This window comes from Pollicipes pollicipes, unplaced genomic scaffold (genome assembly GCF_011947565.3).
Source record: "Pollicipes pollicipes isolate AB1234 unplaced genomic scaffold, Ppol_2.1 Scaffold_3087;HRSCAF=3621_pilon_pilon_pilon, whole genome shotgun sequence".
In the NCBI taxonomy this organism is placed as follows: Eukaryota; Metazoa; Arthropoda; class Thecostraca; order Pollicipedomorpha; family Pollicipedidae; genus Pollicipes; species Pollicipes pollicipes.
The window spans coordinates 6708630-6722498 of record NW_023596225.1 but is presented as its reverse complement, the minus strand read 5'-3'; the positions used below and the strand labels follow the sequence as shown (position 1 = coordinate 6722498).

Below are 13869 nucleotides of genomic sequence, written 5' to 3'. Positions count from 1 at the left end.
GTGTAGTGATTACTCCCCGCGCGCGGCGGCAGACGCGTGGTGTCAGGTAGCTGGTGTTACCCTGCGCAGCCGGCCGGCCGTCCACCGGACGCCCTCACCGAGGCCGCTCCCCTGGTGTCACGTGTGTGGAGCGTGGTGTGCGTGGCGGCGGTGCGGTGGGCGCCGTCGGCAGCCGCGCCCCGCCCGCTGTCGCAGGATACTGCGAGCAGTCACCCTCCTGGAAGCCGCCCGCGACCCTCGCGGCGCGTTGGCCAGAGGAAGGCGAGTTGGCCTCGCGCCCGTGTGAACCGCCGGAGGATGTAGGTTACCTCACGTTGTGCCCCTCCCCCCCCCCCCCCTCCTGTCGCCTTGGATGTGCACTTCGTCCCCTGATGCTAGTCGCCGAGGTGGTCAATGCTTGCGTCACTTAGGTTGATTTTAATCAAGAGTCCATCCGATGCGAGTATTTTTGTAATCAGTACGTGCCGCTTTTTACGGTTAGTTGTTTTTGACTGCGATGAAATGCATGTTTGGACGAACAGGCTGAAGCTTCGAGCCGGCGGATTTCACAATGTTTAATAAATTGTTATAAAGAGAGGTTGTGTGGGCTCGTGAACATGCCTGTTCACGAACCGAGGGAAATTACGCGTGCAGCCACGGTTGCCCAGAAGCGACCAAAAGAATATCAAGAGGCGTTACCCGGCGAAAGGCGAATACCCGTTCACAAAAAGGCGAATACCCGTTCACACAATTCCTGGAGTCAAAACGAATGACGGGAGCACTTGACCAAAGAGCACGCCCAAGAGCACATCAGCCACAGACCTTTTGCCGACACCCCCCTCTGGCGGTGGTGATTGAGACGTGCCAGTAGTCTAAGGGCCGCCTCGCTTGCAATAGCCCATATATGTGTCATTCATACCGCTGGCAGCACACCAAAGCGGCTCTAGCCTCAAGCGCCAGTCGTCCTGCGCTGCCCAACTGTGGCCAACGCCGTTAGTGTGGTTAGCGCCAGCGCGGAGGTCAATGCCGCCCGGGCAGTCGCTGACCCGTTCATGCATGCCCTTGCGAGGCAGCCGACCTGGCGCAGCGACCGCTGGGAGACAGCCGCCGCCGCCGAACGACCGCCGCAGATGACCTTTGTTCTGACTTCGGAGATCAAACTTGCGGGAGGGTATATTCCATCGGCTCGTTTGAAGGCCCTGCGTTAGCAGGGTTCCTCGTACAGTTCCGAATATGTACCCGGAAAATTGCATGCTGGAACTGTATCGGGATGTACACAAAATTTAGACAGCACCACTTACGGGACAGATGGAGGTCCAGCGAGAGATCCTTGGCGCAACAGTTCCAAAAGTACGTCATTTTCCATAAAGTCTGGGAAACAGGACAGTCTTTAGCGCTGAGCCACTTCATTGTATTTCTTTCACACAAAGTAGAACATTGTGACAAAAAGTCCCGCGATCTGAACGCTGCATATCTCCCGCATTGCTCCCAGCATGCGCCCTTCGGAAGTCATGCGTATGGCGTGCCCTCACCGCGGTGCAGCCTGATCTCTCCTGAAATCGATCCCGGTGCCATCTGGCGACAGCTGCCTAGTGTTTTCCCCTCACTCAGAAACATGCGCGCCAAGGCTTTTTAAAGGTTTAAAATTGACGTTCGCTGTTTTCTTCGTTAACAGTTAACCGTTATTTGCTGGTAACCGAGGGTTTACGGGTGCTCGAAATCCAGTGCCGTATGTATCGGCATTCAGTTACGCGTCGAATATGCGACATGCGGTTACGCATCCTGGACGCAAGTGCTCAGCTGAACCACGTATGCGCCGTTATTGATCGCGCCACAGGGCGTACACACAGCAGCAGGCTCGCTATTTATTGAGACATAGCGCAGAAATATTGACACCGAAGCTCAGGGAAAACCAAGGCGTGGGTAGCAAACGCACACACACACTCCGTGCGTCCGGGGGACCCGTGGTCCGCCCATCCCCCAAAGGTCAAGGCCGCGCCAGACACGCCAAGAATGCGACAACGCCGACCATTTAAAGCGCCAGACGGACTAGACGGAACATCAATATCACGGACGCCGACAGCAAAAGCTCATCACCAATCCCCAGTGATGATCGCGCACGCTTGCCCAGTGGGTGGAGACGGGGAACAGACGACGAGGGGAGCCGGGGGTGCGCCGTACACAAGCTGTTCTCCATGGCGTCTCAACGTCAACAAACCTCACCAATCAACCGCACGATGAGACTCGGTACGAGATACAAACAAAACCTCACGACACATTACGTAGTCTTCCAGGGGGTACAAGCGCGAATCAAACCGGTAAGATTCGGGGGTCTCACGAGATTCGATGTAAGACACCACCCTTTACATAATTCACGATCCGACCAACTTTGCTCACTTCCAATTAACGTGACGCGACAGAATAACAAAAAACGCCACCTAAAGAAACTGGCGGCAAATGCCACGACTAGGCCCACAAGCCTCCCGTTGTGAATAAATGCCGTAAAGACCTGAACCGTAGCACCTAACCGGACGCTACTGCGACACGAACACTCAAGGACCACATATGTGCGGACCACCTGACACCGGGATCGACCTTCCTCCAACTACGTGCTATACAACTCGGCAGCCGACGGTAAAACAAACACATTTTGAAGGGACCTGCATTGAACGTGCATATCCCAACTCCGTGCAACGAGCGATTCCGCTTGGCTGTTTTTCTTAGTCAAACATCCAACCCGTCGAAAAAACGATCGGAATGTTAAAGAAACCGCCGGGGAAATGCTCCTTATGGTAAGACCAACCAACCCAGCTTGATACATGCTTTATCCGGACAGAGGCAGTAATCAACGGACAGAGGCAGAAGTCAGAAGACTCATCTTGATATATACCTTATCGGGACAGAGGCAGAAGTCAGAAGACCCTATCTTGATATATACTTTATCGGGACAGAGGCAGAAGTCAGAAGACCATCATCTTCAAAAGGAGCCTCGCCAGTGTCCGGCGGTGACCTACGGAACACAGCTGGATGCGCCACCCGGACACTTACGACTGGTGTCTCAGGCGGCACAGTCTTAGACGAAGCTGAATGCCAGCCAAGTTCCGCTCGCACGACCAACGCGAAGTATTTTAGATCCGGGCAAGCATCTCAAAGTGGATTTCGCCAGGCGACCCGACAATGCACGTGAGGCGAACTGAAAGACATCGAAGACTTCGAGGCTTTCCAACGCAATGAAGACGGGACGGCTGACAAAACGTGACCGTGAAGTGAATTCCTTCTACGCTGCTGCCGAACACTACTCCAGATTCATAAATTGCCGTTGGCTTGCCAGATATTTGCGTTCCTCCTCAAGAGCCCTGTGCAGGCCGCCAGTGCAAAACGGTGTCCAGCACCTTAACGTAACTCTCAGAACCTCAAGTAGATTTCTTCAAGCACTTCAAAACTCTGCGTGATTCACTTTGCCTTGCGAGGCACCAAGCGACGCAAGACGACAGCCTGCTGCCCGGCGTATAATGTCTTGCGCAAGTCCTCCGCCCCCTCAATTTTCAACCAAACCTCCACAAAACAGGCCACCAAAAAACGCCAAAAGCCGTACGAACGTGAACGTTTTGGAGTAACTGTGGTTTTTCTCCTCCCCGAGAGCATTCAGCGAACAGAGCGAGCTGGAGTCCTCCGTCTAAGACCCTCCGGCACTCTGCAGGGTTCAATGGCGAGAAGTCTGACACTGATGACCTGCAGGTCCGGACCGACCGAAGCCTGCAGTCCCAGCAGGTCCGACGCACCCGCAGCCGCGCACTCGGACCTGGCAAGTGGTCACACAGCCGTCGCCCGGGATCAAACAACAAAGAAAGACTGAGCAGCTAGGCGACTAAAGCATCGCCGGCTTCTGCTATAGCTACGGCGACGGCGAGCAAGGGCGCGCGCGCGAGACGGCAAAGGCGAGCGAGGGCGACGAGTGATGTCCGAACCAGGTGCAGAAAGGCAGACCCCTCGGATTTCTAGTGCTGCGGTGTGACCCGGTGGTGGGGCACAACCGCCTCCGCCGACCGGCGCCGGTCCCACTTCGCGGCGTCCGTCGTCAGCCCGCCATTAAGTACCAGCACGACCCTCCACCCCATGATAAGCAGGGCCCCATCCACTCCACCACGCAGGAGAACGGGGCTCCCACCAGCGTGCGCGAATGCGCGAAAACAACCGATCCCTCCACCTCTGTGCACGTATTCACCATGTGCGCATGCAGTGCACGTGTCCCGTGCGTGTGTCCGCCCCGCTCACCCGTGCCTGTGCGCGTGCTCCTGGTGATCTTCCGTCTCCATCTCCGCCTCCGTCCCGCCCCTCCCCGTCCCGCGGTCGCCGCGCCCAGCCGCGCCGGCTCTACTTGTAGAACTGCAGCTCGCTCTCGACGCAGTCCTTGAAGAGCTCCTGCAGCTCGCCGGCCTGCTCGGCCGTGAACTGCTCCAGGAAGCGGTCCAGCTCAGGCACGCAGCGCTGCTCCAGGCCGCGCACCTGCTCGTGCCGCTCGGGCCGCGTGCGTAGCGCCTCGCCGTGCAGACGGTACAGGCGGTGGGCGCGCTCCACCGGCCGCTGGAACCGCGGCTGGGCCTGCCAGCAGTGCGCCGGTCAGAGGCACGCGGCGGGGCACAGCGAGACTGGGCTGACGAATGAACACCGCAGGTCAGATTACGACCAGACACCGCAGATCAGACTGAGGCTGGACACTGCAGGTCAGACTGAGACTGGACACTGCAGGTCAGACGGAGACCCGACACTGCAGATCAGACTGAGACTGGACGCCACAGGTCAGCCTGAGACTGGACACTGCAGGTCAGACTGAGACCCGACACTGCAGGTCGGACTGAGCCTGGACATAGTACGAGCAACTGTCCTCCTAGATCAGTAGGAGGGCAGCATTAGGAGCAATGTGCTAACCGCTTTTTTGGTTACGTTCCTGGGAGCCACAGCACCTCATCCCTATTTAAGTGATATCTTTCTTTTTACCAGAAGTTGGCTCTCCTAGCCTTTTTCTGTGAGATGCTTTCTTTGACATGATCCCCAAGGGAGGCCTGTGCGCAAGGGTGTCATCGCGTATTTGGTCGATATTTTATGCTATACCGCCGCAGCGTCATGAACAGAATACAAATGTGTCACAACGGCGGTATGCCCGTTGCTTCCGCGTTTGGCCCGGCTGAAAAGAATAACCTTTCGAAAAGAAGCAAAAATAATTGAATTCTTTGCACACCTCATCCCTTTAATCTTATCACCAAAGCCGTCGCCTTCCCCTCCCACCACAGCACTCTCCCCGGTCGGCCGGTCGGCGTGCGCCCCCCCCCCCCCCCTCACCTTAGCCGGGTCGTCCTCGATTGCCGGACTCTGGATGTGCGGCGAGATGCGCGCGCCCGGCACGAACACGAATGGCTTGAAGACGGAGCGCTGCGGGTCCGGCGTGCCCGTGAACCAGTGGCAGGCGGGCCGGGCTGAGGCCATCGGCGGCAGCACCGACACCTGGCGACGCCGGGCACGCGCGGTCGTCAGCGGCACGGCGGAGGGGCCCCGGACAGCGAGGCACGCACGGGGACAACACAGACACCTGGCGACGCCGGACGCGCGGAGCCAACGCGGCACGAGACGAGCGGCGGCACGGGTCAGAAGCCGCGCGCCTAGGAAACCAGAGGTACGGAGTTCGATTCCCCGTGGTGCCCGCTCTTTCTGCCAAGTTAAGAGGTAGGCGACGCCATATAGCCTAAGCTGCCGACGGCGTAGTAAAGTCACACTGAAGACGACAAGGGGTAATAGTAGACGTCTGGCGACACGGGATACAGTGTCAGGGTTAATCGTGGGGACTGATACGCGAACGCGACGGGGCCCGACAGGCAATCCAACAGCGAAGGAAGACTGGTGGGGAAGGCGCGCCGTCCAGGGGCTCTGGGCCATTAACATCGGATGTGAATGCTTGACACAGTACAGTGCACGGGCACACCTCCGAGGTCCAGGCCATGCATAAGGGTAGTAGAAACCAGAAATACGTGTTAACTTTGCATGCGGTCTGATGTGCTACTGACCCGCGGAACGACCATCAGCAAGGTTCTGCACCTTATACATACGCATCTGGACTGAGGCGATGTTGCAACACTGACTGCACTTAACGTCCCTACTGGTAGCTGCTTCATCAGCCTGAGCACAGCACGTGGAACTGGCTGGCGGCCGTGTGGAACGGGTTGTCACACCGCGCGTACCTGGCTGGCGGCCGTGTGGAACGGATCATCGTAGGCGCGGCAGATGCCAGACGGCGCGTCACGCAGCACCGCCAGCATGTTCTCCACGTCAAACTCGCCTGTGCCGACAGCACGTGCGATGTCACATGTCCGATGGTGTCACACTTACAGAGGCGCCACCGGTGGCGTGAGGGCATGCAAAGGATGCAACTGTGCCACTGCCCGCCGGACCAGTGAACGAATACATTTACGGTCACTGCAGTGTTTGTTAGTTACGTGGAAGTTATCACAGGCACTTAAGCACAGAAGTTATGACATGTGGTTGCTAATGATAAGCATAGCACGTGACTAGCAGGCCATTTGAGTCTTGTCTGTAGTTTTACACACAAAATACATACAACAACAGCATATCTTCTATAGCGCACATAACCGCCAGGTCCATCACACATTCGTCACCAGCAGGATGAGTTCCACGCCACTGCAGCTGGAGCCGAGCCGTCAGGGCCCGCGCCGGCCTCCGCGAGCCGTACCTGCTGCGGCGTACCGCTCCATGAGCTTGCGGCCCTCGGTGAGCCGGGAGCAGCCGTCCGCGTCACCGTCACGACCAAACACCTGAGACAGCCCGGCGGCGGGTCAGCACCGGCCGTCAGCGCGGCGTCACCGGCGCCACTGAACCACACGCGCGACGGATGGCAGCGCCCGCTGCCCGGACGGCACACGTGCTGGTGCGCCATGCTGATGCTCAGTCAAATGAGCAGCATTCACCTGGACCTGCCGGATTTCGCACTGGATTTATGGCTTTTCTTTTTTGGATATGCCTACTGCAAATCGACGGAGTTCATTCTCCGACGTTATTTGTTTTCAGTCCGGGCACAGCAACCGACCAGAAGAGTATCTATATCCAACAGATATACTGACCAGTGGGCCCCACCGGGTGGTACGCGGTAACACAGAAAGAGCAGCGCCACTCAATGCAGTAGCGAATTTATGATACACTGTTGCCGTGGGCGATCCATCCTTTTTACAGACTAGGTTTGCAACATGCTACACCATTGGAAAACCTGCTTTGTTTTATCGAAACCGAGACGAAACATCACTCTGCATTCGAGAAAATGCATCCAAATATCTAGAGATACCCAAAGAACAATGACGAGGAAAATTCGCCCGCCCACGGCTTTACAGACTACCGCGCTACAATGATGTCACGCGCCGCCCCCTGAAATTTTTGAACGCGTGCGAGGGGGGGGGGGGGCTTAATGCTTCGCCGCCGTCCCAGAAGCTCCGGGATACATTCGTAGGAGCTAATGAGGTTGACAGGCCTGCCGGAGGTCACCGGAGACGGTCTGCTGACCTGTTTGAAGTTGAGCTGGCCGCTGCCGTCCCAGAGACCGCGCGAGATGGCCTCCGAGTGCAGCTCCGGGTGCTGCAGGTCCATCTCCACCCCGATCGTCAGGCAGTTGCTGATGTTAGCCACGCCACCTGCGGGGCGTTGCAGGGCGACGTCAGCCTCGGTGGCTCTCGACGGCCAGGGACCGGCACTGGCTCCGGCCGCTGGGCGGCGGGCAGGGCGACGTCAGCCCCGGTGGCTCTCGACGGCCAGGGACCGACACCGGCTCCGGCCGCTGGGCGGCGGGCAGGGCGACGTCAGCCCCGGTGGCTCTCGACGGCCAGGGACCGATCAGGGACCGGCACTGGCCCCGCCCGCTGAGCTACCGCGGAAAAATCCAGCGTAACTACTGGCAACACGAAACGCGGCTGGTTACCGCTGATGTGATCCTCTGCGGTGGCCATGACGACAAGCATGTTCGGCCGGCTTAGCTATGCAAGACTAGAACAGACGACCCAAACGTCACGTGAGCACGACTTGATGTGAACACCACGACAGCATTCGCGAATGGAATTGGCGGGACATGCGAGAATCAAGTGCCACTCTGGCACGCCACTCGCTGTCTTCCCGATTCGGTCGTCACATCTGAAGCTCCCAACACCCGACACTTAGGGCGGCGACACGAGCGGCGTCGCCCCCGCCGACTCACATGTGATTCTTTTGGCGGCCCACAGGTGACCTGCGGTCTCCAGCACCCAGGCCTCGGCACGGTCGGCCAGCAGGAACGAGTTGTGGTAGAGCAGGGAGGCGTCCGTGTCCGAGCACGGGCCGCCTTGGCCATGCGAGGCTAGCAGGCCGGTGATGACGTCGACCGCCTCCCGCGCCGTCGCCGCCCGCTCCAGCGCCAGCCTGCCGGCGCCGAATGCTGGCTCGTCATCCGAGGACAACGCTGCAGCCCGGATCTCCCACTATGTCGGCTGATCTTACGGCGGCCTCGACCAGACTGTAACCCCTTCCCCCCTAAACCAGACAAGGCTGTGACCCCCTAAACCAGACAAGGCTGTGCCCCCCCCTAAACCAGACAAGGCTGTGCCCCCCCCCCCCTAAACCAGACAAGGCTGTGACCCCCTAGATAAGACAAGGCTGTGACCCCCTAGACCAAACAAGGCTGTGAACCCCTAGACCAGACAAGGCTGTGAACCCCTAGACCAGACTGGGCTGCAACCCACAAGACCACACCATGCTGTGATCCATGAGAACACACCATGCTGTGACCCTGGAGACCAGACCATGCTGTGACCCATGAAAGCAGACCAAGCTGTGAACCCTAGACTAGACCAGGCTGGGCCCCATAGACCAGACCAGACAGTGACCCCCTAGACTGGGCCGGGCTGTAACCCATGAGACCAGACTGTGACCCACAAGACAACACCACGCTGTGACTCACAAGACCAGGTCATACTGTGACCCGTGAGACCAGACCATAATATGACCCATGAAACCAGACCATGCAGTGACCCATGAGACCAACCATGCTGTGACCTATGAGACCCGACCACGCTGTGACCCACAAGACCAACCATACTGTGATCCACCAGGCCAGGTTGGCTACCATCCACCAGACCAGATCTGACATGGCCCATCAAACCGCATCATGATCGACCAGGCCATACTGCGACCCACCTGACCAGGTCATGACTGACCAGACCATGCTGTGACCCACCTGACCAGGTCCATACCAAGCAGCCGCTCCGTGCGGTCGTCGTCGGACTCGAGCCGGGTCCAGACGGCCTCGTTGCCGGCGCACAGGCCGTGCTCGTTGGCCCCCATCTCTGCACCCCACATCCAAGCGGGCCGGCTCAGGATTACCGCGTGTGTGCTCTCCGCCTGATCCACCGAGATGTACGTGCACTGCGTACCGCAGCTGGGTGTCAGAGCCAACAGCAAACGGCAGAACGACAGACAGCCACCCGCAAACGGCAGACAAACACCGGTTGTGCGGGCCCTTTTGGACTATGTGGTGCATGGGGCGGCGGGACAGGAGGTCAACATTGGTAGTAAGAAAATACGCATACAAATCAGTTGAATTTCAAATACAAAACTGTCAACACATTGTGGAGCCCATGTTCCCATCATGAAAATGCACAAAACTGTGATCTCAAAAGCAGCCTAACCTAAAACCACCTTTTAAACAGCAGCCTAAGGCTGCTATTACATTAACAAGGAATGATGACTATTGTGAATGCCATTGTACGAACATACTTGAACTTTGCTGCCTGGCTCATGGGAGGCAGCAGGGAAGTGAACAACTTCTTGAACTTCACCCTGAGGTCGGTCAGAGTTCTTCCCAAACACCACAAAGCCTCGTTTGGTTGCTGGTGGCAGTGCCACGAATGTGTCACAAGATGTCAGCTGAGAGGTTGACATGGTCTCTGAAAGCAAAGAAATCACATATTGTTTCACATAAGCAACTACAAATCAAAACACATGTGCAATGCAGATGATGCTGTGATAATGCTATGCAACATTACTTGGCTACCATTCAAACACCAGTAAATCACATTTAAAAGGAGAGCAGCATTGGTGCTTTTTAAAATCAAATACTGCCACAATCAATTCACATACCTGGGTGACTGTCATTAATGAGTGGCACAGGTGCTGTTTTAGAGGGATCACAATAAGTCTGCCACAAAGTGGCAATATATCTTGCACTTCACCACCTGAGACATGGATTACAATCTGTCTCAGCCACTGAAATCTTCAAAAGCTCAGATATACAAACTGATCAAAGACCATTATTATGCTAATAAATACTGTAACTGACCTTATTTTCCACTAATAAAAGCAAATTCTCAGTCATTGCACCACAAAAACAAAACAGTAGACATAATTTCATGATCAGGATATGTATAATTGTTCATTGGTGAATTATGATAACAAGCAAGAATTAAAAGAGGTTTGAGTAACACTACCCAAATGAAACCTGATGTGCCAAAGTTGTATATAACAGAAGGAATGCACACAAAAATCAAGGCCATAACCATTAGTTCAACATTACAAGTGTCAACAGACCATCAATTGTACAATTTTGATGAAAGTAAAATCATAAGCTACAGTGAAATTTAAAGAAGCACTCACAGTTAAAACAGTCTTAAAGGGAGTGTTCCACATTTATGTGGGGCTTTGAACTGAACAAGCCAGCTTAGACATTTTGGTGCTGTTCATAATCCTACCCTTCTTAAGATGTAAGCTCCACTAGTTTCTGAGCAAAATGACCACCAAAGTGGGGTAAGGTATATCAGGGAGAGCATATTAAAGCTGCCTTAGCACTCATTACAATACATCATAATATCATTTAAATCCTGCCATTCAAACCCAAGTCATTGAAAAAGCCAAGTGGCAATTAAGGCCCAAGAAACATATTAGTATTGAGGCATTCATATCTGGCATTTGTGAGCACAATTTGTAGATGTAACAGCCTCAAATGGCTCTCAATCAATGTTGTGCAAGATGCAATGACATAAGCAAACCATTACACATTGATGAGCATATTCACTAACCAGAAAACTGTGCTGTCTCGAGCAGCCTTTTCCACTAAAAAAGTATGGAAATAGTTATAAATGATCTTGCTTATCATATCTGATCCTTGCATCAATATCTTTAAATGCAAAACACTCATGTTCATGAAAAAATATTTATGTGCATGAAACTGCAACTAGTGACTATCAAAACAATAGATGAAGTGAAAGTTACAATGAGCTAGCTCATAAAAATGCAAAACAAGCCACACAAGTACTGTGTGGATGTAGACCATTTTCAGTTCTGCCAGACTACTTTTGCCATATACTTCAAATAATTACATTGCTTTTTGAACTATTATAATGATCTAACTTGGTAATATGTGATCTGTACACTGATCATATCCTGACAAAGAGATACTGACATATCAAGTCTGGCATTTTGCATTTGCTTTTCCAATGTTCATCATTTGGGTGCTAACTGCTGATAAGTTCACAGGCAATATGTAATTTTACTGTAAGTTCTGAAAATTTACTGAATTATGAAAAAGGTAGAATGATGGCAAGCAGGTTAATCTGTTCATATCACAATTGATTTGTTAAAAGACAAGGCCTTGAATGCACATTCACCTTATGCTAATCAATGATTTCTTAGACACATGATAGTTATGGGCAGTGGTATCATGCAATGCAATGGAAGAACAAGACTGAGAACAGTGCAATGGAGACCCAGCATGTGTAGAAAATTAGAAGTGCATCAAAATATCCTGCATGATATATCAGAGCTTTATAATTATTAGCTTACAATTGTCCAGTCTATTAACCTACAAACTGTGATAACATTTGGTCTATTTCCTGTCATTTTCACTGAAAGATTGATGAAAACAGGTATTCCATCATAACACAAAACATTTCACCACAACATTCAGCATCATGCTGCCAGTCTGCAAAAAATCCATCCACAGCAGCAGATGCCCCTGCATCATGCACCAGTCTGTCCTGAATTCTGAGCTCTGAACTGGCCAGCCTGCAAAAAAAATTATCACCTCAAACATGTTACAAAACATGTATTACACAAAATGGTCAAACAAAGCAAAATATGCAATGCCAAAACACAATTAATCTGAGCACCCAGCATTTCACACCATCACCATTAATTTCAGCACATATGAAACCAGTTTAAAGGACATGTGCTACTGCAAATGTGATTTCAGGCAATCACAGTCCAGAAAACAATTTTGACAAAAACAAAAAGGAAATTCCAGTACAAGTTGGCCTGACCTCATTTCCGCCAACTCAAACACAGAGAGTTTGGTGCAACAATGTCTGAAAGTGCTGCGGAGCGTAATTCTTTTTAGACTGACCAGTGGATATAAGCGAGGCCGGCAATGAAGAGACACATCACTTTGAGAGAAAAACCCGGACAAGCGCATCTGAATTCTTCATATTAATAGTTCAGGAAGCAGTGACTATACAACTGACGCTCGCGCGGCATCACGTTTGCAATGACCGCACCATCGGCCAGTACGCGACCGACACAATCTAGCTCACCAGCAGGAGTCACCAGCCAACGCAATTTGATTTCGTACCACCGAAAGACTAAACCCTTTCTCCACGTGCCAATTCGCTTAATTTTCCCGGGATATCAAGCGTGAGTTGTCTAGTTCATGGAGAAGAGTGCTAGCGGGCGCAGCGAACCGCCGTAGCTCCCTGGGCGTGTACCTTCCGCCTGCGCCTTTGCTCTGACCGCTCTGAGGGCTTGGGAACGTAGCAATACGAGTCCCCAGAGTGGCGCAGAAATGATGAAACTGACGCGTATTTCCACGTGTTCAGACGACACGTATCAGCTGAGTAGTCTTTTGTGCTGGCTCTGTGATTGGGTAGATTCTTCATCATTCTGCAAATGACTATTTCATTGGCCTGAGCTTGAGACTTTTTCTCCTGACCAGCTGCTCTAAACACAGAGTTTGCTTGACGTTTTTGTCACAGCGCTATTGGGCTTCACATTGCTCATTTTCTTCCTAAAAAATATGTAAAAGCACCAAAATACCACATGTGCAGGGATGTAATCGAGTGGTTTCATATCAAATTTCCAGTGAGATATTTTAATTGAAATACAAAAGCACCAAACATTAAATTAAATGAGATTAAGGTACACATGAGGGAAGGAGCCTTTCAGCATATCCTTATCTGTACTTGACGCAACTCATTTTCATCATTTTTGGCTTGGGCCGCTGGAGCAGAATAAGTGCTCCCACTCTTGCCTTGTCTTCATGTTGTACCAGGGGCATATGCACAGTCACCCCCGTGGCACGTGTCCCTTCGTGATCAAATTCATGGCATGCGTTTCCATGTAGAAAATGACCGCATGACTTTAAGCGTCAATAATTCAAAGTAAGACACGGAGAAGTAGGAGCGCAGGCTATACCGTGTTGATTAACGATTGCAAAGACATTGCACACGCCTGAAGCACCCCATGCTGGCTTCCAGTGCAAAAGAAGTTGTACCCCCTCTCCACACCCCCGCATAGGTGAATTTTGCGTACGTCCCTTTACGAAACCACCACCATATCTGTGTCACCTTATATGATATGATGTTAAGTGATGTGCAACGTGTGTCCTGGTGCACAGCAAGTGTCTGCTCCTAGTGTGTACGTGAGAGTCGGCAGTGCTTTTTCCGGGTTTAAAATCTGGTATCATTTGTGTTTTTTATATCCCGATGAAACTAATTTTAGTAACGTAAAGACAAAATCTACTCGGTATTCACTTCCTTGCATATTTACAGTGCACAGACATCTTGACCAATCAGAGATTGAAAAAACAGCACACAATGT

At 52.8% G+C, this 13869-nt stretch overlaps 1 protein-coding gene across 3 annotated transcripts; it reads right to left on the bottom strand.

Annotated features, from left to right (window-relative positions):
- Positions 1-1184: 1184 nt before the first annotated feature.
- On the bottom strand, positions 1185-12810 carry LOC119089484 (secernin-2). 3 transcript variants are annotated; one of them, XR_005093149.1, is made up of 10 exons: positions 12588-12752; positions 9781-9950; positions 9242-9429; positions 8228-8427; positions 7543-7670; positions 6722-6803; positions 6213-6310; positions 5320-5481; positions 4255-4581; positions 1185-1350 (listed from the first exon to the last, which is right to left on the bottom strand). XR_005093149.1 is itself a non-coding variant. In XM_037212206.1 (9 exons), exons 2-9 carry the CDS (start codon positions 9943-9945, stop codon positions 4354-4356), a joined length of 1251 nt encoding a protein of 416 aa, XP_037068101.1. In that variant the 5' UTR covers positions 9946-9950; positions 12759-12810; the 3' UTR covers positions 1831-4353. The 3 variants fall into 3 exon arrangements, 2 of the variants coding, with proteins under 2 accessions (XP_037068101.1, XP_037068100.1); XM_037212206.1 differs by lacking the exons at positions 1185-1350; positions 12588-12752 and adding an exon at positions 12759-12810 and having other exon boundaries at positions 1831-4581; XM_037212205.1 differs by lacking the exon at positions 1185-1350 and having other exon boundaries at positions 1831-4581.
- Between the last annotated feature and the right edge of the window lie 1059 nt (positions 12811-13869).